The sequence below is a fragment of the Heterodontus francisci genome, chromosome 38 (assembly GCF_036365525.1).
Source record: "Heterodontus francisci isolate sHetFra1 chromosome 38, sHetFra1.hap1, whole genome shotgun sequence".
In the NCBI taxonomy this organism is placed as follows: domain Eukaryota; kingdom Metazoa; phylum Chordata; class Chondrichthyes; order Heterodontiformes; family Heterodontidae; genus Heterodontus; species Heterodontus francisci.
The window spans coordinates 6,493,447-6,514,282 of NC_090408.1; the positions used below are offsets into that span (position 1 = coordinate 6,493,447).

The 20,836-nt window shown below is 52.0% G+C and overlaps 1 protein-coding gene and 1 long non-coding RNA gene across 2 annotated transcripts in view; one reads left to right on the top strand and one right to left on the bottom strand.

Moving 5' to 3' along the window:
• Window positions 1-20,836, top strand: part of LOC137352375 (uncharacterized) — a 94,370-nt gene that overhangs the window by 45,059 nt on the left and 28,475 nt on the right. The gene's annotated exons all lie outside the window — the stretch shown is intronic.
• The window catches only part of aldh1a3 (aldehyde dehydrogenase 1 family, member A3), a 161,665-nt gene continuing 160,273 nt past the window's right edge, over window positions 19,445-20,836 (bottom strand). Inside the window, exon 13 of the mRNA XM_068017676.1 lies at window positions 19,445-20,276. Within this exon, the coding sequence (XP_067873777.1) occupies window positions 20,189-20,276 (88 nt within the window). The 3' untranslated portion in view covers window positions 19,445-20,188. The remainder of the gene's footprint in view (window positions 20,277-20,836) is intronic.

Here is a 20,836-nt window from a genome sequence, read left to right on the forward strand (position 1 = left end):
CCCCACACCCCACCCTCCCTATCCCCCCCTCACCCCACCCTCCCTACCACCCCTCTCCCCTCCCATCCTCCCCACCCTCCCTACCCCCCACACCCCTACCCCCCACACCCCTCCCACCTTCCCCCCCTCTCCCCTCCCACCCTTCCCCCCCCTCTCCCCTCCCTCCCTTACCCCCCCAACTCCCCTCCCTCCCTTTCCCCCCTCACCCCTCCCCCCACTCCCCTCCCTCCCTTCCACCCTCACTCCCCTCCCTCCCATTCCTCCCCTCACCCCTCCCTCCCTTTCCTCCCCTCTCCCCTCCCTCCCTTCCACCCTCACCCCCCTCCCTTTCCTCCCCTCCCTCCCTTCCCCCCCTCTCCCCTTACCCCCCTCTCCCCTCCCTCCCTTTCCCCCTCCCTCCCCTCCCTCCCATTCCCCCCTCCCTCCCCTCCCTCCCTTTCCCCCTCCCTCCCCTCCCTCCCATTCCCCCTCCCTCCCCTCCCTCCTCCCTTTCCCCCCTCCTCCCTCCCTCCCTTTCCCCCTCCTCCCCTCCCTCCTTTCCCCCCTCCCTCCCTCCCTTCCTTTCCCCCACTCCCCCCTCCCTCCCTTTCCCCCACTCCCCCCTCCCTCCCTTTCCCCACTCCCCCATCCCTCCCTTTCCCCACTCCCCCCTCCCTCCCTTTCCCCCACTCCCCCTCCCTCCTTTCCCCCACTCCCCCCTCCCTCCCTTTCCCCCTCTCCCCCCTCCCTCCTTTCCCCTCTCCCCCCTCCCTCCCTTTCCCCTCCCTCCCTTTCCCCCTCTCCCCCCTCCCTCCCTTTCCCCCTCTCCCCCGCCCTCCCTTTCCCCCTCTCCCCCCGCCCTCCCTTTCCCCCTCTCCCCCCGCCCTCCCTTTCCCCCTCTCCCCCGCCCTCCCTTTCCCCCTCTCCCCCGCCCTCCCTTTTCCCCTCTCCCCCGCCCTCCCTTTTCCCCCTTACCCCGCCCTCCCTTTTCCCCCTTACCCCGCCCTCCCTTTCCCCCTTACCCCGCCCTCCCTTTTCCCCCTTACCCCGCCCTCCCTTTTCCCCCTTACCCCGCCCTCCCTTTTCCCCCTTACCCCGCCCTCCCTTTTCCCCCTTACCCCGCCCTCCCTTTTCCCCCTTACCCCGCCCTCCCTTTCCCCTTACCCCGCCCTCCCTCTCCCCCCTCCCTCCCTTTCCCCCTCTCCCCACTCCCTCCCTTTCCTCCTCTCCCCACTCCCTCCCTTTCCCCTCTCCCCACTCCCTCCCTTTCCCCCTCTCCCCCCTCCCTCCCTTACCCCCTCTCCCCCCTCCCTCCCTTACCCCTCTCCCCCCTCCCTCCCTTACCCCCTCTCCCCCCTCCCTCCCTTTCCCCCTCTCCCCCTCCCTCCCTTTTCCCCCCCTCCCCCTCCCTCCCTTTTCCCCCCTCCCCCCTCCCTCCCTTTTCCCCCCTCCCCCCTCCCTCCCTTTTCCCCCCCTCCCCCCTCCTCCCTTTTCCCCCCCTCCCCCTCCCTCCCTTTTCCCCCCCTCCCCCCTCCCTCCCTTTTCCCCCCTCCCCCCTCCCTCCCTTTTCCCCCTCCCTCCCTTTCCCCCCCCTCCCCCCTCCCTCCCTTTCCCCCCCTCCCCCCTCCCTCCCTTTCCCCCCTCCCCCCTCCCTCCCTTTCCCCCCCTCCCCCCTCCCTCCCTTTTCCCCCCCTCCCCCCTCCCTCCCTTTTCCCCCCTCCCCCCTCCCTCCCTTTTCCCCCCCTCCCCCCTCCCTCCCTTTTCCCCCCCTCCCCCCTCCCTCCCTTTTCCCTCCCTCCCCCTCCCTCCCTTTTCCCTCCCTCCCCCCTCCCTCCCTTTCTCCCCCCTCCCTCCCTTTCCCCCCCTCCCCCCTCCCTCCCTTTCCCCCCCTCCCCCCTCCCTCCCTTTCCCCCCCTCCCCCCTCCCTCCCTTTCCCCCCTCCCCCCCCCTCCCTTTCCCCCCTCCCCCCCCCTCCCTTTCCCCCCTCCCCCCCCCTCCTTTCCCCCCTTCCCCCCCCTCCCTCCCTTTCCCCCCCTCCCCCCCCTCCCTCCCTTTCCCCCCCTCCCCTCCTTTCTCCCTTCTCCCTTCCTTTCCCCCCCTCCCCCTCCCTCCCTTTTCCCCCCTCCCCCCTCCCTCCCTTTTCCCCCTCCCCCCTCCCTCCCTTTTCCCCCCTCCCTCCCTTTCCCCCCTCCCCCCTCCCTCCCTTTCCCCCCCTCCCCCCTCCCTCCCTTTTCCCCCCTCCCCCCTCCCTCCCTTTTCCCCCCCTCCCCCCTCCCTCCCTTTTCCCCCCTCCCCCCTCCCTCCCTTTTCCCTCCCTCCCCCCTCCCTCCCTTTTCCCTCCCTCCCCCCTCCCTCCCTTTCTCCCCCCTCCCTCCCTTTCCCCCCCTCCCCCCTCCCTCCCTTTCCCCCCCTCCCCCCTCCCTCCCTTTCCCCCCCTCCCCCCCCTCCCTCCCTTTCCCCCCCTCCCCCCCCTCCCTCCCTTTCCCCCCCTCCCCTCCTTTCTCCCTTCTCCCTTCCTTTCCCCCCCTCCCCCTCCCTCCCTTTCCCCCCCTCCCCCTCCCTCCCTTCCCCCCCTCCCCCTCCCTCCCTTCCCCCCCCTCCCCTCCTTTCTCCCTTCTCCCTTCCTTTCCCCCCCTCCCCCTCCCTCCCTTTCCCCCCCTCCCCCTCCCTCCCTTCCCCCCCTCCCCCTCCCTCCCTTCCCCCCTCCCCCTCCCTCCCTTCCCCCCCCTCCCCCTCCCTCCCTTCCCCCCCCTCCCCCTCCGTCCCTTTCCCCCCCCTCCCCCTCCCTCCCTTTCCCCCCACTCCCCCTCCCTCCCTTTCCCCCCACTCCCCCTCCCTCCCTTTCCCCCCTCCCCCCTCCCTCCCTTTCCCCCCACTCCCCCTCCCTCCCTTTCCCCCCACTCCCCCTCCCTCCCTTTCCCCCCACTCCCCCTCCCTCCCTTTCCCCCCACTCCCCCTCCCTCCCTTTCCCCCCACTCCCCCTCCCTCCCTTTCCCCCCACTCCCCCTCCCTCCCTTTCCCCCCTCCCCCCTCCCTCCCTTTCCCCCCCTCCCTCCCTTCCCCCCTCCCCCCTCCCTCCCTTTCCCCCCTCCCCCCTCCCTCCCTTCCCCCCCTCCCCCCTCCCTCCCTTTCCCCCCCTCCCCCCTCCCTCCCTTTCCCCCCCTCCCTCCCTTTCCCCCCCTCCCCCCTCCCTCCCTTTCCCCCCCTCCCCCCTCCCTCCCTTTCCCCCCTCCCCCCTCCCTCCCTTTCCCCCCTCCCCCCTCCCTCCCTTCCCCCCCCTCCCCCCCTCCCTCCCTTTCCCCCCCTCCCTCCCTTTCCCCCCCTCCCCCCCTCCCTCCCTTTCCCCCCCTCCCCCCCTCCCTCCCTTTCCCCCCCTCCCTCCCTTTCCCCCCCTCCCCCCCTCCCTCCCTTTCCCCCCCTCCCTCCCTTTCCCCCCCTCCCCTTTCCCTCCCTTTCCCCCCCTCCCCTTTCCCTCCCTTTCCCCCCCTCCCCTTTCCCTCCCTTTCCCCCCCTCCCCCCTCCCTCCCTTTCCCCCCCTCCCCCTCCCTCCCTTTGCCCCCTTTCCCCCCTCCCCCCTCCCCCCTCCCTCCCTTTCCCCCTCCCCCCTCCCTCCCTTTCCCCCCTCCCTCCCTTTCCCCCCTCCCCCCTCCCTCCCTTTCCCCCCTCCCCCCCTTTCCCCCCTCCCCCCTCCCTCCCTTTCCCCCCTCCCCCCTCCCTCCCTTTCCCCCCTCCCCCCTCCCTCCCTTTCCCCTCCCTCCCTTTCCCCCCTCCCCCCTCCCTCCCTTTCCCCCCTCCCCCCTCCCTCCCTTTCCCCCCTCCCCCCTCCCTTCCTTTCCCCCTCCCCCCCCCTTCCTTTCCCCCCCTCCCTTTCTCCCATTTCCCCCCCATCCCCCTCCCTCTCTCCCTTCCCCTCTCCCTTCCCCCTCCCTTTCCCCCCTCCCTCCCTTTCCCCCTCCCTTCCTTTCCCCCCTCCCCTCTCCCTTCCTTTCCCCCCCCCCTCCCTTTCTCCCATTTCCCCCCCATCCCCCTCCCTCTCTCCCTCCCCCCTCCCTTTCCCCCCTCCCCCCTCCCTTCCTTTTCCCCCCCTCCCTTTCTCCCATTTCCCCCCCATCCCCCTCCCTTTCCCCCCCTCCCTTTCCCCCCCTCCCCCCTCCCTCTCTCCCTTCCCCCTCCCTCTCTCCCTTCCCCCTCCCTCTCTCCCTTCCCCCTCCCTCTCTCCCTTCCCCCTGCCTCTCTCCCTTCCCCCTCCCTCTCTCCCTTCCCCCTCCCTCTCTCCCTTCCCCCTCCCTCTCTCCCTTCCCCCTCCCTCTCTCCCTTCCCCCCCTCCCTCTCTCCCTTCCCCCCCTCCCTCTCTCCCTTCCCCCCTCCCTCTCTCCCTTCCCCCCTCCCTCTCTCCCTTCCCCCCTCCCTCTCTCCCTTCCCCCCTCCCTCTCTCCCTTCCCCCCTCCCTCCTCCCTTCCCCCCTCCCTCCTCCCTTCCCTCCCTCCCCCCCTCCCCCCTCCCCCTCCCTTCCCCCCTCCCCCTCTCTCCCTCCCTTCCCCCCTCTCTCCCTCCCTTCCCCCCCTCCCCCTCCCTTCCCCCCCTCCCCCTCCCTTCCCCCCCCCTCCCCCTCCCTTCCCCCCCTCCCCTCCCCTCCCTCCCTTCCCCCCCTTCCCCCCTCCCTCCCTTCCTCCCCCCTCCCTCCCTTTCACCCTCCCCCCTCCCTCCCTTTCACCCCTCCCCCCTCCCTCCCTTTCACCCCTCCCCCCTCCCTCCCTTTCACCCCTCCCTCCCTTTCACCCCTCCCCCCCTCCCTCCCTTTCACCCCTCCCCCCCTCCCTCCCTTTCACCCCTCCCCCCCTCCCTCCCTTTCACCCCTCCCCCCCTCCCTCCCTTTCACCCCTCCCCCCCTCCCTCCCTTTCACCCCTCCCCCCCTCCCTCCCTTTCACCCCTCCCCCCCTCCCTCCCTTTCACCCCTCCCCCCCTCCCTCCCTTTCACCCCTCCCCCCCTCCCTCCCTTTCACCCCTCCCCCCCTCCCTCCCTTTCACCCCTCCCCCCTCCCTCCCTTTCACCCCTCCCCGTCCCTCCCTTTCACCCCTCCCTCCCTTTCACCCCTCCTCCCTCCCTCCCTTTCTCCCCCCTCCCTCCCTTTCCCCCCTCCCCCCTCCCTCCCTTTCTCCCCCCTCCCTCCCTTTCTCTCCCCCTCCCCCCTCCCTCCCTTTCTCCCCCCTCCCTCCCTTTCTCCCCCCCTCCCCCCTCCCTCCCTTTCTCCCCCCCTCCCTCCCTTTCTCCCCCCCTTTCACCCCCCTCCCTCCCTTTCTCCCCCCCTTTCACCCCCCTCCCTCCCTTTCTCCCCCCCTTTCACCCCCTCCCTCCCTTTCTCCCCCCCTCCCTCCCTCCCTTTCTCCCCCCCTCCCCCCTCCCTCCCTTTCTCCCCCCCTCCCCCCTCCCTCCCTTTCTCCCCCCCTCCCTCCCTTTCTCCCCCCCTCCCTCCCTTTCTCCCCCCCTCCCTCCCTTTCTCCCCCCTCCCCCTCCCTCCCTTTCTCCCCCCCCTCCCCCCTCCCTCCCTTTCTCCCCCCCTCCCCCCTCCCTCCCTTTCTCTCCCCCTCCCCCTCCCTCCCTTTCTCTCCCCCTCCCCCTCCCTCCCTTTCTCTCCCCCTTCCCCCCTCCCTCCCTTTCTTCCCCCCTTCCCCCCTCCCTCCCTTTCTTCCCCCCTTCCCCCCTCCCTCCCTTTCTTCCCCCCTTCCCCCCTCCCTCCCTTTCTTCCCCCCTTCCCCCCTCCCTCCCTTTCTTCCCCCCTTCCCCCCTCCCTCCCTTTTCCCCCCTTCCCCAATCAAACAAGAACAAGATCAATGCAGGTTTTCTTGTGGTTGTGTGTCATTGAATACTAACATGTCTGCAACTGAAGCTAGTCGTTCTCCAAGCCAGGGTGAAGTAACTTGGGATAAGTTAAAAGCACTGTCTTTGGAGGAGTTGAGGAAAATGGCTGAGCAGTGTTGGATCACTGTATGTGGCAAGGCTAGGAAGTCTGAACACCTAAGACCAGTGGCCAACCATTTTTCCCTTGAATCTGAAGAAGCAGAAAGAGGTTTCGAAGCAGACTCCGACAGGGTATTGTTAGCAAAGATACAATTGGAACAGAGGAAACTTGAATTTGAGGAAAGGGAAAGAGAGAGAGACAGACCGACAGACAGGAGAGCGAGAAAGAGAGAGACTTCCAGAAGGAATGTGAAGAAAATGAAAGACAGGAGAAGGAAAAAGAGAGAAAGGAGAGAGAGAAAGCAAGAGAGGAAAGAGATAAAGAATATTCCAGAAAGAATGCAAAGAAAAATAGCTGAAGCAGCTTGAATTAACTAGGGGAGTGACAGAGTAACCCCAGTGAAAGCATGGCCAATATGGAGGAGCATAATTCATGACTGGGTACAAAATTGTTAAAACTAGCTCAATTAATTCCAAAATTCAGTGAGGAAGATGTGGAGACATTTTTTGTGTCTTTTCAGAAACTGGCACGGTAGCTAAAATGGCCAGCTTAGACCTGGTCGCTTTTACTACAAAGCAAGCTGACTGGAAAATCTCATGAGGTTTATTCCCTACGGCCAGATGAGAGTTGATCAAATTATGAACTGACCAAAAATGCTATCCTCAGGGCATCTGAATTAGTACCCGAAGCCTATCGCCAATAATTTAGACCCTCAAGAAACAAGCTAATCAAACTTATCTGGAGTTTGAAAGAAGTAAGCGGCTGGCTTTTGACCAGTGGCTGAGGGCTCTTAAAGTACACCTTAGGTATGAGAACCTTAGAGAAGTAATTTTGTTAGAGGAATTTAAAAACTCTCTCACACTCTATATAAAGACCCATGTAGAGGAGCAGCAGGTCCAGAGAGCCCAGCAAGTGGCTGTTCTGGCCGATCAGTTTGCTTTCATTTATAAGTTGGTTTCCCAGGGGAGAACCTTTCCTGATCACCACAAATCCGAAAAGGATAAAGGGTGGGAAGGTGATACCTGCCCAGGCAGTCCTGGGAAAGAAAGGAAAGCAGGAGACACAGGGGGCCCTCCTCCAGGCAAAAAGGAAGGTGCTGTGAGCAAGAGTGGGACCCGGAGACCTGTCTGCTTCTATTGTAATAAAGCAGGGCATTTAACAGCTGACTGCTGGAAACTAAAGGGAAAACTGGTAGGGTTGATCAGGGCACACCCACTCAGTGAAGAAGGAACCTGATGGAAAGCCTAGCAGAACAAGCTGTGGCTTTAACTGCAGTAAGAGTACAACCCAGGAAGCTTACTACGGCCAGTGCAGGAAAATTTAATAGGATCCCTGAAGATTATCAGGGTTTTGTGTCCGAAGAGAAAGTAACCCCATACCCCTCGAGTGGGGCAAGCAAGCCCATAGTAATTCTCGGGGACACAGGGGCCACTAGATCCCTTTTACTGGGAAAAGGCCTGGCCTTTCCCCCAGAGAGTGCAGTGAACACTAAAATAGTGGTGAATGGTATTGGATGGCAGTGTATGCCTGTACTGTGCACCTGGAGTGTGACCTAGTTTCGGGACCGGTAACCATAGGGATTTTCCCTAGTTTGCCTGTGGACGGGGTTGACCTGCTCCTTGGTAATGATCTGGCAGGGGTGAAGGTGGTAGCCCCCCCCCCCTAATAGTGAAAGAAAGACCGTTGGAGGTCAGAGAGACAGGGCAGTGGCAGGAGACGATCCCCTGCAGTTTTCCTGAATGTGTAGTGGATCAGGCCATGATCAAACCAGCTCCCTAGAGGAGACTACTTTGGCACTGCAGGCAGATGAGAGAGACTTTCTATGGAAAATTAGGAGACCCAGCAAATTAATTAAATGGATTTTCCCTAGCTGAAGCTCTGTAAGCCGACCCAGTTTTGCAAGAGTTAGCACAGGCTGCCCAGTCTGAAAGTGAAGCAGAGGGAGTCCCTGATTGCTACTATTTAAAGTATGAGGTACTGATGAGGAAATGGAGTTCTCCTCACAGACCTGAGAGCAAGGAGAGGACAGTAGTTCACCAGTTAGTTGTGCTACAGAGGTACCGGAGAGAAATATTAAGAAGGGCCCACGAGATTATAGTGGCTGTACATGCCGGTATGCGAAAGACCAAAGCCCTCATAAGACAGCAGTTTGACTGGCCAAAACTCCACAAAGATGTGGTTGAGTACTGCAGGAGCTGCCACGTGTGCCAGGCTGAGGGGAAACCCCAACCTACAGTGAAACCTGCACCCATAAGTCCTATACCTGTGTTAGGAGGATCCTCCAGCAGAGTGCAGGCAAACTGTAAGGGACCCTCACCGAGAACAATAAGGGACAGGCAGGCACAAGGCTGGCAAACAATTATACAGCAAAGGGGAAAAGGCGACCAAGAGGGCAGGTTAAAGGAAGTCCAGGAGGAATCCCAGATGAAAACTCCTACTATCCGGTCAGCCAACACTGAAAAATGTGAAAAGTTAGAGCCCAAATGCTCCTACGTAAATGCAGACACAAGAAGCACCCCACCAGAGTTGCTAACAGCATTTACATGAACCTGCAGAGACAAAGAAAGGCCGCTAGGAGGACAGAGAAACCGTGACGGTGATGCCTCACCTAGTCGCAGTGCCACAGGAGAGTGCAATAGAGTCTGTACAAATACCTGCAGGCAGGAGTGTCCCAGATAACAAAGGGGAGATTATCAAAGAATCCTCCCCAACAGTCAGAAAAAAAGGAATCCACCCATCCCGTGAAGTCAAAAGCCTTTGCTTGACTCAGCAAAGCACTGAAAGAGAGTTCAGGATAGACCTGCCCACGACTGACTCTCTTGGGGAAAAAAAAACTCCAACTTAGGGTTAATTAAATCTAACTGCCCCCTCCCCCCCTCCTTCAGCAGACCTCAGCAGGAACAAAGTCATGGAAATGGGCAAACTGAAGAAAAACTTCCCCAAAGATCCACAAGGTTACTGGATGCCATAAAGGGGAAATTAAAGCAGTACAGGCACCAAGAAAAGGCAGTTTTAGTAAGTTTTAGGATTCATGAATGAATGGAAATGATTGAGAGAAATGCATGGTTTTCAGTATCTTATATTTTCTCATGGGCCTTTTCTCAAATTGCATTTCATTCCCCTGGGTGTAGAAGTGTCATGCAGGCCCCCACCTGCCAAGAATGAGGCATATTAATTTTGCCACATGGACATTAAACTTCAAATTGTTGCTGGGAAGAAGAGAAGGCCTGGCTGGAAAGACATTTTTGCATATTAACAGACAGTGTTTGTAGACAAAGGAGCTATTTCCTGCTCCAATGCAATCCACAAACAGACATGGTCAGAACAGTTAGTCACATGACTAATTGGCTGTTGCAGCGTTTGAACAGAGAGTTTTAAATTGAAGAGACAGTGTTTGAACTGGCAGAAAGCTGGTTGCTCCTGGACTGAAGTAGACCTCCTGCCTGTCTGGCATCTCTTTCTCATGGAACTCCAAAAATCCACTGAAGACACATGAACCCCAAGAGAGAAAAGTCTCCTACAGTGAACAATGTTTAAGAAGAATACTAGGCCCCAACGAAAGGCAAGATCTACCTACCAGCAAGGACTCTACAGTGAGCTCGAAGACCCATCATAAAAACTCTTCAGATATTGCCTCAAAATTTTCCACTTTATTTCTTCTGCTCTTTTCTGTCCCTATCTGCATGTGTGTATCGCGTATGCATGCTAGCGTGGGCATGTCGTGTATCCAAAAGCGTTAATCGAATTAGAGTTTAAGTTTAATAAATTTCAATCTTTCTTCTTTAAACCTAAGAAAACCTGTGTGTGTGCTGGTTTCTTTGCCTTATAATTGAAAAGCGGTGAACAAGGATTCACCATGGGGGAGCTAAAAACACGATGTGTTTAAAATTAAACCCTGTTACAGCAAGACCAGGTGAAGGCTGAAAGGGAACCCCAGATCTCTTTTTCACCTGGTTGTAACACTGTATAAAACACTAATTAGGCCACAGCTGGAGTACTGCGCGCAGTTGTGGTCACCACACTATCGGTGACTGTACTAGAGAGGGTACAGAGGAGATTTATGAGTATATTGCCTGGACTGGAGAATTTTAGTTATGAGGAAAGATTCTAGGGTCTTGGTGGAGACGTGATTTGACTCTCACAGGTTAGGAGATGTGGAACTAGTATATTGAGGGTCAAAGGACTGATTATGCGAGGGGTTTGTTTGGTGGGATGACAGTGATGCAATTGACACTGGTTTTATGGAGCCTATATGCTTTTGAAGTATCCCAGGCATTGCAGGCAGCAAAATGCCCATGCTTTTCCGCGTCCCATTGTCTCCATTATCATGGTGCTCCTTATTCGATGAGAAGTCATAAGCACCTCCTTCATTCTGCATTTCCAGATCTCTTGTCTGTGCTATGTTGTGTAGGATGCAGGATGTGATTACTGTCGAGAACCTCCAAACCGTCAAGGCACCTGACCCTAACCTCTATATTCCTATCGCTTGCTTGATAGCTCATTGCATCATGATGTACCTCTCCTGCAGTTGAGTGAAGGGGTTCTTCTGAGGTGTCATAAGCCACAGTTGAAGGTTATCTTGAAGCAGCCATCCTGTCAGGTCGGTAACAACTAGGAATATTGTGGGGATATTCACTGCCATATGAAATTATCGTGGCAGCTCCTTGGGAATTATGTATAACCTCCATTAACCTTTTTATGTGGTTGCACAAGAGCTGAACATTGATGGAGTGGAAACTTTGCAGTTTACAAATGTTCCTGACTAGTCAGAAGGTGCTCTGATTTCCAATATACGGGCAGTCTATAGCACCTTGTACATGTGGGAAGCCTGCCAGAGATGCGAACCTCAATGCATGTTCTGTTTTGACTCCTTTCATCACAAGGAAACATTGCTATCAGATATCTGTTGGCCCCAGAAAATAATCCATCCATCACCTGCATGATGCATTTGCATTGCTGCCAACTGCAACACCCTTGTTATGTTGCTGCCTTCTCTACTGTCCACCTATAACTCCCTCTTGCTGCTGGTCCTCTTCCTCCTCCATCCTCCTCTTCTTCAGCCTCTTCAACATTCCCAACATGGCAGCATTCATAATTAACTTGGCCCTTGCCAACTCAAGAGACTCGAAATGACTGTCTGAAGCTAAGAACTATACACAAACTGTTTCGCACAAGGAACTGAGGAAGCACCTTTCAGCAAAGTATTCACATGGGGACACATGGTTAAGGACCGAAATAAATATCCTGCGAATCCCACATCCATTTCCCTGGTGACCTTGTCAACCTGGAGGAAACACCGTGCTACAGTGGTTCATTTAAATTTGGGGTCCATATTGTATCATTGGAGCCTGATGTAAATTGCCCATATTTTATGATTGTAATGATGGTGAAACTGTCAGCGCTCATCATCATTACTATGAAACTGACAGCAACACCTTGCATTTGCACATGTGCAGTTAAAAGCGGAAACCAGAAGTTGCTGTCAGTGATTCTCCGCTCCTCCACAGGGTGCGCTGTTAAAGTTCTCACAGATGAAAATCTCCGAAATTACATGATTTGGCATGAACTTCCACCATTCATGCTGTTTGTCTTGCTGTACAAATTCTTGAGAAAATTATGCCTTGTTGAATGAGGTGTAACTGGGTTTGAAACAGCGTACTAAGTCCGTACTTTGTTGGCCTTCATAGAGAGAGGATTCGAGTACAGGAGCAAGGATGTCTTGCTGCAATTATTCAAGGCCTTGGTGAGACAACATCTGGAGTATTGTGTGCAGGTTTGATCTCCTTATCTGAGGAAGGATGTTCTTGCTATGGAGGGAGTGCAGCAAAGGTTAACCAGACTGATTCCTGGGTTGGCGGGACTGATGTATGAAGAGAGATTGTGTTGATTAGGCTTGTAGAATGAATGAGAGGGGATCACATAGAAACCTACAAAATTCTAACAGGACTGGACAGACTCGATGCAGGAAGGATATTCCGAATGGTGGGGGAGCCCAGGACCAGGGGTCACAGTCTAAGGATAAGGGGTAAGCCATTTAGGACTGAGTTGAGGAGGGATTTATTCACCCAGAGAATGGTGAACCTGTGGAATTCTCTACCACAGAAAGTAGTTGAGGACAAATCATTAAATATATTCAAGAAAGGGTTAAATATAGTTCTTAGGGCTAATGGGATCAAGGGATACTGGGAGAAAGCAGGAACAGGTTACTGAGTTTGGATGATCAGTCATGATCGTATTGAATGGCGATGCAGGCTCGAAGGGCTGAATGGCCTACTCCTGCTCCTATTTTCTATGTTTCTATAATTACTGATGAACAACCTCTCTGGCCCTGAAAAACAACTTCTACCTTAATCCAATATGTCTCAATCTTTATTTTCACTGTAGGTAACGTGATTAAAAGGTGAAGAACAATCAATGCTTTTTACTTCCTGGTTTGCTGTTTGTGAGAGTTCTTCAATGTGATAGGCTGCTTAGTTTGCTTGATCACATCATGGTGAGGCAGGCAACTCAGACTGGGATACTGGCAATGGGCATGCTGCTGGTGGTTGACATGCCTCGAAAGACAGCTCACCAAATTATTTATATGAAGTCAAATTTCTGGTGAGCCATCAGCCTCTCATTTGGGACATGTGCTCCATGCCATTGGTTATGAGCTAAAAAATAGACTATAAACAATTTAGACCCCATTGGGGTTTTTTGTCTGCTGCTGTTTCCTTCACTTGGTCACCCCTCTGGGAGCTTTACCCTACTAGTAATCCTGCTGGCACCAGTTCACCCCTGCAGATGAATGCAGTGTTGACCATGGGCATGACAGTGCACCTGCCAATGCTTGTGTTGGATTTGAAATTGTAGATGTTTACAGCTTGGAAAAGGCCATTGATTGTTTTTTCTAATTTCATTCACTCGCTGGTGAGGTCAGCATTTATTGCCTATCTCTAGTTACCCTGAGGAGTTTGGAGTGAGCCTTTTTTTTTTGAACTGCTACAGTCCATGTGGTGTAGGTACTCCCACAGTGCTGTTAGAGAGGGAGTTCCAGGATGTTTACCCAGCCACAGTGAAGGAATATAAGGCGATGGAGGGGGACTCGCAGGTGGTGTTGTTCCCATGCATCTACTGCCCTAGCCCTTCCAGCTGGTAGAGGTCATGGGTTTGGAAGGTGCTGTTAAAGAAGCCTTGGTGAGTTGCTGCAGTGCATCTTGTACATGGTACGCAGTGCTGCCACTGTGCCTCAGTGGTGGAGGGAGTGAATGTTTAAGGTGATGATGGGGTGCCAATCAACTGGACTGTCTTGTCCTGGATGGTGTTGAGCTTCTTGAGTGGTTTTGGAACTGCACTCATCCAGGCAGGTGGAGAGTATTCCATCACACTCCTGACTTGTTCCTTGTAGATGCTGGATAGGCTTTGGAGAGTTAGGAGGTGACTTACTCACTGCAGAATTCCCAGCCTCTGACCGGCTCTTATAGCCACAGTATTAATGTGGCTGGTCCAATTAAGAATTTTGCCAGTGGTGACCCCCCAGGATGTTGACGGATGGTGGTAATGCCATTGAATGTCACAGAGACATAGTTAGAATCTCTTATTGGAGATGGTCATTGCTGGCACTTATGTGAAAAGGAAAAAGAAAGACTTACATTTATATAGTACTTTATATGACTTCAGGACATCCCAAAATGCTTTACAGCCAATGAAGTACTTTTGAGGCGTAGTCACTGTTCTAGCCAATTTGTGCACAGCAAGCTCCCACAAACAGCAATGTGATAATGACTAGATAATCTATTTTTATGACATTGATTGAGGAATAAATATTGTCCCAGGACACCTCCCCTGTTTCTCTTCAAAATAGTGCCATGGGATCTTTTATGTTGATCTGAGAGAGCAGACAAGGCCTCGGTTTAACATCTCATCTAAAAGATAGCACCTCTGACAGTGCAGTAGTCCAGTGTCAGTGTAGATTTTATGCTTGCATCTCTGGAGTGGGACTTAAACCCACAACCTTCTGACTCAATATCAAGGGAGGTACCCACTGAGCCACAACTGACACTGCACAAATGTTAGTTGCCACTATCAGTCCACCGGTGAGACGGAAACCCCACATACCAATTGGAGATATTAATTTCATTTGTGGAACCTTGCCTGAGATTTTTACTGGACATTGTTACAAGTAACTTTCAAAACAGAACAACTAGCAGCCAAGATGGCCACGTACAATTTGCATTTGAAAAACAAAAGACTCAGGCTAGAGAGAGATGTGATTAACTCAGCCTAGCCAGAACAATTCCCATAAAGCAAGCTAACAGGAAAAGCCCATGAGGTTTATTCCCTGTTGCCAGATAAGAGTTCCTCAAACTATGAATTAACTACAAATGCTATCCTTGAGGCATATAGCACCGGAAGCGTACCACCAGAAGTTCAGAACCCTCCAGAAACAAGCTGATCAAACTTACCTTGAGTTTGAGAGAAGTAAGGGGCGGCACAGCAGTGTAGTGGTTAGCACCGCAGCCTCACAGCTCCAGCGACCCGGGTTCAGTTCTGGGTACTGCCTGTGCGGAGTTTGCAAGTTCTCCCTTTGACCGTGTGGGTTTCTGCCGGGTGCTCCGGTTTCCTCCCACAGCCAAAGACTTGCAGATTGATAGGTAAATTGCCCCTCGTGTAGGTAGGTGGTAGGAGAATTGTGGGGATGTGGTAGAGAATATGGGATTAATGTAGGATTAGTATAAATGGGTGGTTGTTGGTCGGCACAGACTCAGTGGGCCGAAGGGCCTGTTTTAGTGCTGTATCTCTCTATGACTCTAAGCAGCTGGCTTTTGACCAGTGGTTAAGGGCCTTTAAAGTACAGCCTACGTATGAAAACCTGAGAGAGGTGATTCTTCTCGAGAAATTTTAAAACTCTCTCCCTCTCACTATAAAGAACCAGGTGGAGGAACAAAAAGTGCACAGAGTGAGGCAAGCCGCAGTTCTAGCTGATGAGTTCGCTCGCATATACAAGTCCTTACCCCAAGGGAAAACCTTTCCTAGTCACCCCCACAGTTATGGAAAAGGACAAAGAGGCACCGGAAATAAAAGTACTGAATTGGGGGAAGGCTGATTTCAATATGATGGAACAGGATCTGGCCAAAGTGGACTGGGAGCAGTTACTAGTAGGAAAGCCTACATCAGACCAGTGGGAATCATTCAAAAAGGAAATATTGAGAATTCAGGGCCAACATGTTCCCGTAAAGATGAAGGGTAGGACCAACAAGTCCAGGGAACCCTGAATGTCAAGGGATATAGAGGATTGGATAAGGGAAAAAAATGGAGGCTTATGGCAGATTCAAAACGCTGAAAACAGCAAAGGCCCTAGAGGAGTATAGAAAGTGTAGGGGGGTACTTAAAAAAAGTAATTGGGAGAGTGAAGAGGGGACATGAAAAAACACTGGCGGGCAAGATAAAGGAAAATTCCAAGGCATTTTATAAGTATGTTAAGGGCAAAAGGATAACCAAGGAAAGAGTAGGGCCCATTAGGGACCAAAGTGGTAATCTGTGTGTAGAGCCAGAGGACATAGGTGATGTTTTAAATGATTACTTTTCATCTGTGTTCACTATGGAAAAGGACAATGTAGGTGTAGAGATCAGGGAGGGGATTGTGATATACTTGAACAAATTAGCATTGAACACGAGGAAGTATTAGCTGTTTTGGCGGGCTTAAAAGTAGATAAATCCCCAGGCCCAGATGCGATGTATCCCAGGCTGTTATGTGAGGCAAGGGCTTAATCAGGGATAGTCAGCATAGCTTTGTCGGGGGAGATCCTGTCTAACAAACTTGATTGAATTTTTTGAGGAGGTGTGTAGATGAGGGTAAGGCAGTTGATGTAGTCTACATGGACTTCAGTAAGGCTTTTGATAAGGTCCCGTATGGGAGATTGGTTAAGAAGGTAAAAGCCCATGGGATCCAGGGCAACTTGGCAAATTGGATCCAAAATTAGCTTAGTCGCAGGAGGCAGAGGTTTTTTTGCGAGTGGAAGCTTGTGACCAGTGGTGTACCGCAGGGATCGGTGCTGGGACCCTTGCTGTTTGTAGTGTACATTGATGATTTAGATGTGAATATAGGAGATATGATCAGTAAGTTCGCAGATGACAGGTGGTGTCGTAAATAGTGAGGAGGAAAACCTTAGATTACAAGGGAAATTAGATATAGCATTAGATCCAAGGAAGAGACATATAAATTTGCCAGGAAAAACAACAGACCCGAGGATTGGGAGCAGATTAGAATTCAGCAAAGGAGGACCAAGGGATTGATTAAGAATGGAAAAATAGAGTACGAGAGCAAGCTTACAGGGAACATTAAAACTGACTGTAAAAGTTTCTATAGGTATGTGAAGAGAAAAAGATTAGTGAAGACAAATGTAGGTCCCTTACAGTCAGAAACAGGGGAATCTATTCTGGGGAATAAAGAAATGGCTGACCAACCAAATGCATACTTTGGTTCTATCTTCACAAAGGAGGACACAAATATCATACCAGAAATGTTGGGGAACACAGGGCTTAGTGAGGGAGAGCAACTGAAAGAAATCAGTATTAGTAGAGAAATGGTTTTGGGGAAATTGATGGGATTGAAGACTGATAAATCCCAAGGGCCTGATGGTCTGCATCCCAGAGTACTTAAGGAAGTGGCCCTAGAAACAGTGGATGAATTGGTGGTCATCTTCCAAGATTCTATGGACTCTGGAACAGTTCCTACAGATTGAAGGGTAGCTAATGTAAGCCCACTATTTAAAAAGGGAGGTAGAGCGAAAGCAGGGAATTATAGACCAGTCAGCCTGACGTTGGGAGTGGGGAAAATTCTAGAGTCCATTATCAAAGATTTTATAGCAGAGCACTTAGAGAACAGTGGTAGAATCGGACAGAGTCAGCATGGATTTAAGAAAGGGAAATCATGCTTGACAAATCTAGAATTCTTCGAGGATGTAACGAGTAGAGTTGATGAGGGGGAGCCAGTAGATGTGGTTTATTTGGACTTTCAGAAGGCTTTCGACAAAGTCCCACATAAGAGATTAGCGTGTAAAATTAAAGCGCATGGGATTGGGGGTAGTGTATTGCGATGGATAGAAAATTGGTTGGCAGACAGGAAAGAAAGAGTAGGGAAAATGCGTCTTTTTCCAAATGGCAGGCAGTGACTAGTGGGGTACCACAGGGATCGGTGCTAGGACCCCAGCTATGACCCCAGCTATTCACAATATACATTAATGATTTAGATGAGGGAACTAAATGTAATATCTCCAAATCTGCAGATGACACAAAACTGTGTGGGAGGGTGAGTTGTGAGGAGGATGCAGAGAGGCTTCAGGGTGATTTGGACAAGTTGAGTGAGTGGGCTAATGCATGGCGGATGCAGTATAATGTGGATAAATGTGAGGTTATCCACTTTGGTAGCAAAAACAGGAAGGCAGATTATTATCTGAACAGCTATAAACTGAGAGAGGGAAATATGCAGCGAGACCTGGGTGTTCTCGTACACCAGTCGCTGAAGGTAAGCATGTCGGTGCAACAGGCGGAAAAAAAAGGCAAATGGTATGTTGGCCTTCATAGCGAGAGGATTCGAGTACAGGAGCAGGAATGTCTTGCTGCAATTATACAGGGCCTTGTTGAGGCCACACCTGGAATATTGTGTGCAGTTTTGGTCTCCTGATCTGAGGAAGGATGTTCTTGCTATAGAGGGAGTGCAGCGAAGGTTTACCAGACTGATTCCTGGGATGATGGGTCTGACGTATGAGGAGAGATTGAGTTGGTGAAGATTATATTCACTGGAGTTCAGAAGAGTGAGGGGGGATCTCATAGAAACCTATGAAATTCTAAAAGGACTTGACAGGGTAGATGCAGGAAGGATGTTCCCAATGGTGGGGGAGTCTAGAACCAGGGGTCATAGTCTAAGGATATAGGGTAAACCTTTCAGGACTGAGATGAGGAGAAATTTCTTCACCGAGAGAGTGGTGAGCCTGTGGAATTCGCTACCACAGAAAGCAGTTGAGGCCAAAACATTGTATGTTTTCATGAAGGAGTTAGATATCGCTCTTGGGGTGAAAGGGATCAAAGGATATGGGGGGAAAGTGGGAACAGGTTACTGAGTTGGATGATCAGCCATGGTCATAATGAATGGCAGAGCAGGCTCAAAGGGCCGAATGGCCTACTCCTGCTCCTAGTTATATCCAAAGGGAAAATAACCCCATACCCTTCAAGTGGGGTATCCCAGCATCATACTCAGGGATACAGGGGCCACCAGATCACTTTTGCTGGCAAAAGGCATGACCTTTCTCCCAGAGAGTGCACTAAATACCAGAATGATGGTAAATGGTATTGGAAGGCAGTGTACGCCCGTACCTTTACATCAGGTACACTTGGAGTGCGACCTAGTTTCGGGACCAGTGACCGTCAGGATTTCCCTAGTTTGCCTGTGGAGGGAGTTGACTTGCTCCTAAGTAATGATCTGGCAGGGGCGAAGGTGATAGCTTCCTCAGTAGTGGTAGAGAGACTGAAGGAGGTCAGAGAGACAGGGCAGTGGCAGGAGACAGTCCGCTGCATTTCCCCTGATTGTGTAGTGACTCAGGCCATGGCCAAACCAGCTCCCCTGGAGGGGAGTAAATTGGCACTGCAGACAGATGACCATACTGTCTGTACGTCTGAAAATTTTTTTGAGGACCTAGAGAATGGGTTAAACTAATCTTCCCTAGTTGAGGCTCAGCAAGCCGACCCAGTATTAAGGAAGTTAGCACATGCTGCCCAAACTGAAACTGAAGTGGAGGGAGTCCCTGATTGCTACTATGTAAAGAATGTGATGCTGATGAGGAAGTGGAGCTCTCTTCACAGACTTGAGGACAAAGAATGGACAGTGGTTCACCAGTTAGTGGTGCCGCCGAGGTACCGTAGAGAAATATTAAGAATGGCCCATGAGCTTACAATGGCTGTACATGTCAGTGTATGAGAAACCAAGGCCTGCATAAGACAGCCGTTAGACTGGCCAAAGCTCCAAAAAGATGTAATGGAGTTCTGCCACATGTACCAGGTTGTGAGGAAGCCCCAAACTGCAGTAAAATCTACACCCCTAATTCCTGTACCAGTTTTTGGGGAACCCTGCAGCAGAGGGCTGGTGAATTGTGAGGGACCCCTACCGAGAACAAAGGGGGATAAATAAGACAGTGAGGACAGATTAAAGGAGGGCTGGGAGGATTCCCAAATGGAACCCTCTACTGTTCGGTCAGCTAACTCTGAAAAGCTTTGCTGGGCTGAATGGCATTTCCTTCTTCCCTGATTTCTACTATTCGTAGCTGAGGGTTCCTCACACTCTCATCAATGTTACAATGAAAAATTTGTTTCATCAAAATACAGAGATGGTTCTCATAATCTGGACAATAATTTATAACAAAAGATGGCATTCCTATGGACCTTCAATGGTTCATCTAAAATTGGAAAATCATCAACTAAACTCTTATGCACATGCGTGACATTTACCAGATAAAATTATAATGATTCAAAATGTATTTTCTGCAACTTAAGCAAAATTATCAAGATGTTAACAATTGCTAACCTGAGACCTCTGCACACCCTCTGAATCCAAATGATGCTAGTTATTAATGGTTAAATGTAAAACTTCTCACTTCAAGATTGTGAAATGTGTGACGTTTAAGATACATTTTCTTTACATTTAAGGGTTATGTGCAAAAGATAATTTTACAAATTCACAGCACTGGCATTGAGCTTTGCCCAGTGTGAATCTGGCCTCTCACTACCTGATTATTGATTACCCCTCTGTGAAGCACCTTAGGATGTTTTTCTAATATAAAGTCACTATATAAACACAAGTTAATGTTGACCACCCATCTATTGGATCGCCAATCATGGATAGGGAGTTTGCATCTAGCCAACACACCCCCTCTGAGTGAAGCTCCCTGTTAAGAGTGTGAAATTGTAAAGTTGTCTAGGAAGTACTGGCGAGTTTCCTAATCAATGCTAGTTTAAAACTGCCCATCTGCCAATAATTAGCATCCTGCACAAGAAAACAAAGAGCAAATTCCTGCAGTCACCATTATAGTATGCAGTATATTAGATAAAATCTACAAGTTCTAAGTTAAAACAAATACAACATTTTTTTTGTACAAAGTCAGAAAATATTTCTTAAGAATTTAAAGAGTTTTGTCTAGTTAGAAAACTTGATTTTGTCAATGTCCTTGTCGTTATGATTCAGCTTTTCTCCAGGCCTCCTGTGTCATTTTACTATTTATTTCTCATCAGTCTGATGGTTATTCTGAGAGATTTTGATGGTGACGGTTTTCACTTCCGTGTATTCCCTCAGCCCGTATTCACCCCTGAGAGACACAAAACAAGAGTCCGTGTGAACCATTAATACATAGGCATCAGCTTAAACTTTTTAAGAGCACACTGGCACTGATGAATGGACATTTGCTGCAGGTTACCCTCAAGTGCTCACCCTCCAGCATCTTTACACTTTCCCTTGTGAAATTGTTGTTCCCGTATACAAAAATGTGCCGTTACTTTCACTGGGTCTGATTTGAATGAGGCAGACTCATTTATATTAGAGAGTGAACAACTTCCCCATCCATGTCTTCCCATCCAGAGCAGGTCCTGAGTCAGTACAAAGGCAGAAAGAAGCAACTTCTGTCTCTATCCTGGCAGGAAGGAATCACTCGGCAGGAAATCTTTCATTTGCTACGCTGCAATTTGGTTTGTTTTTTGGAAACTAAGACTATGATATGAAAATCCGCTCATTTCTCTGCCAAGTGACTATGTGACCAGTGACAATGGTTACTGAAACCTTTCTTGCACTTATCCTTTTAGGCCTGGATATTTCTGAGACCAGTGTTCCCATAGGAATGCTGAATTCCTCTGTCCACTATCAGAAGACGCC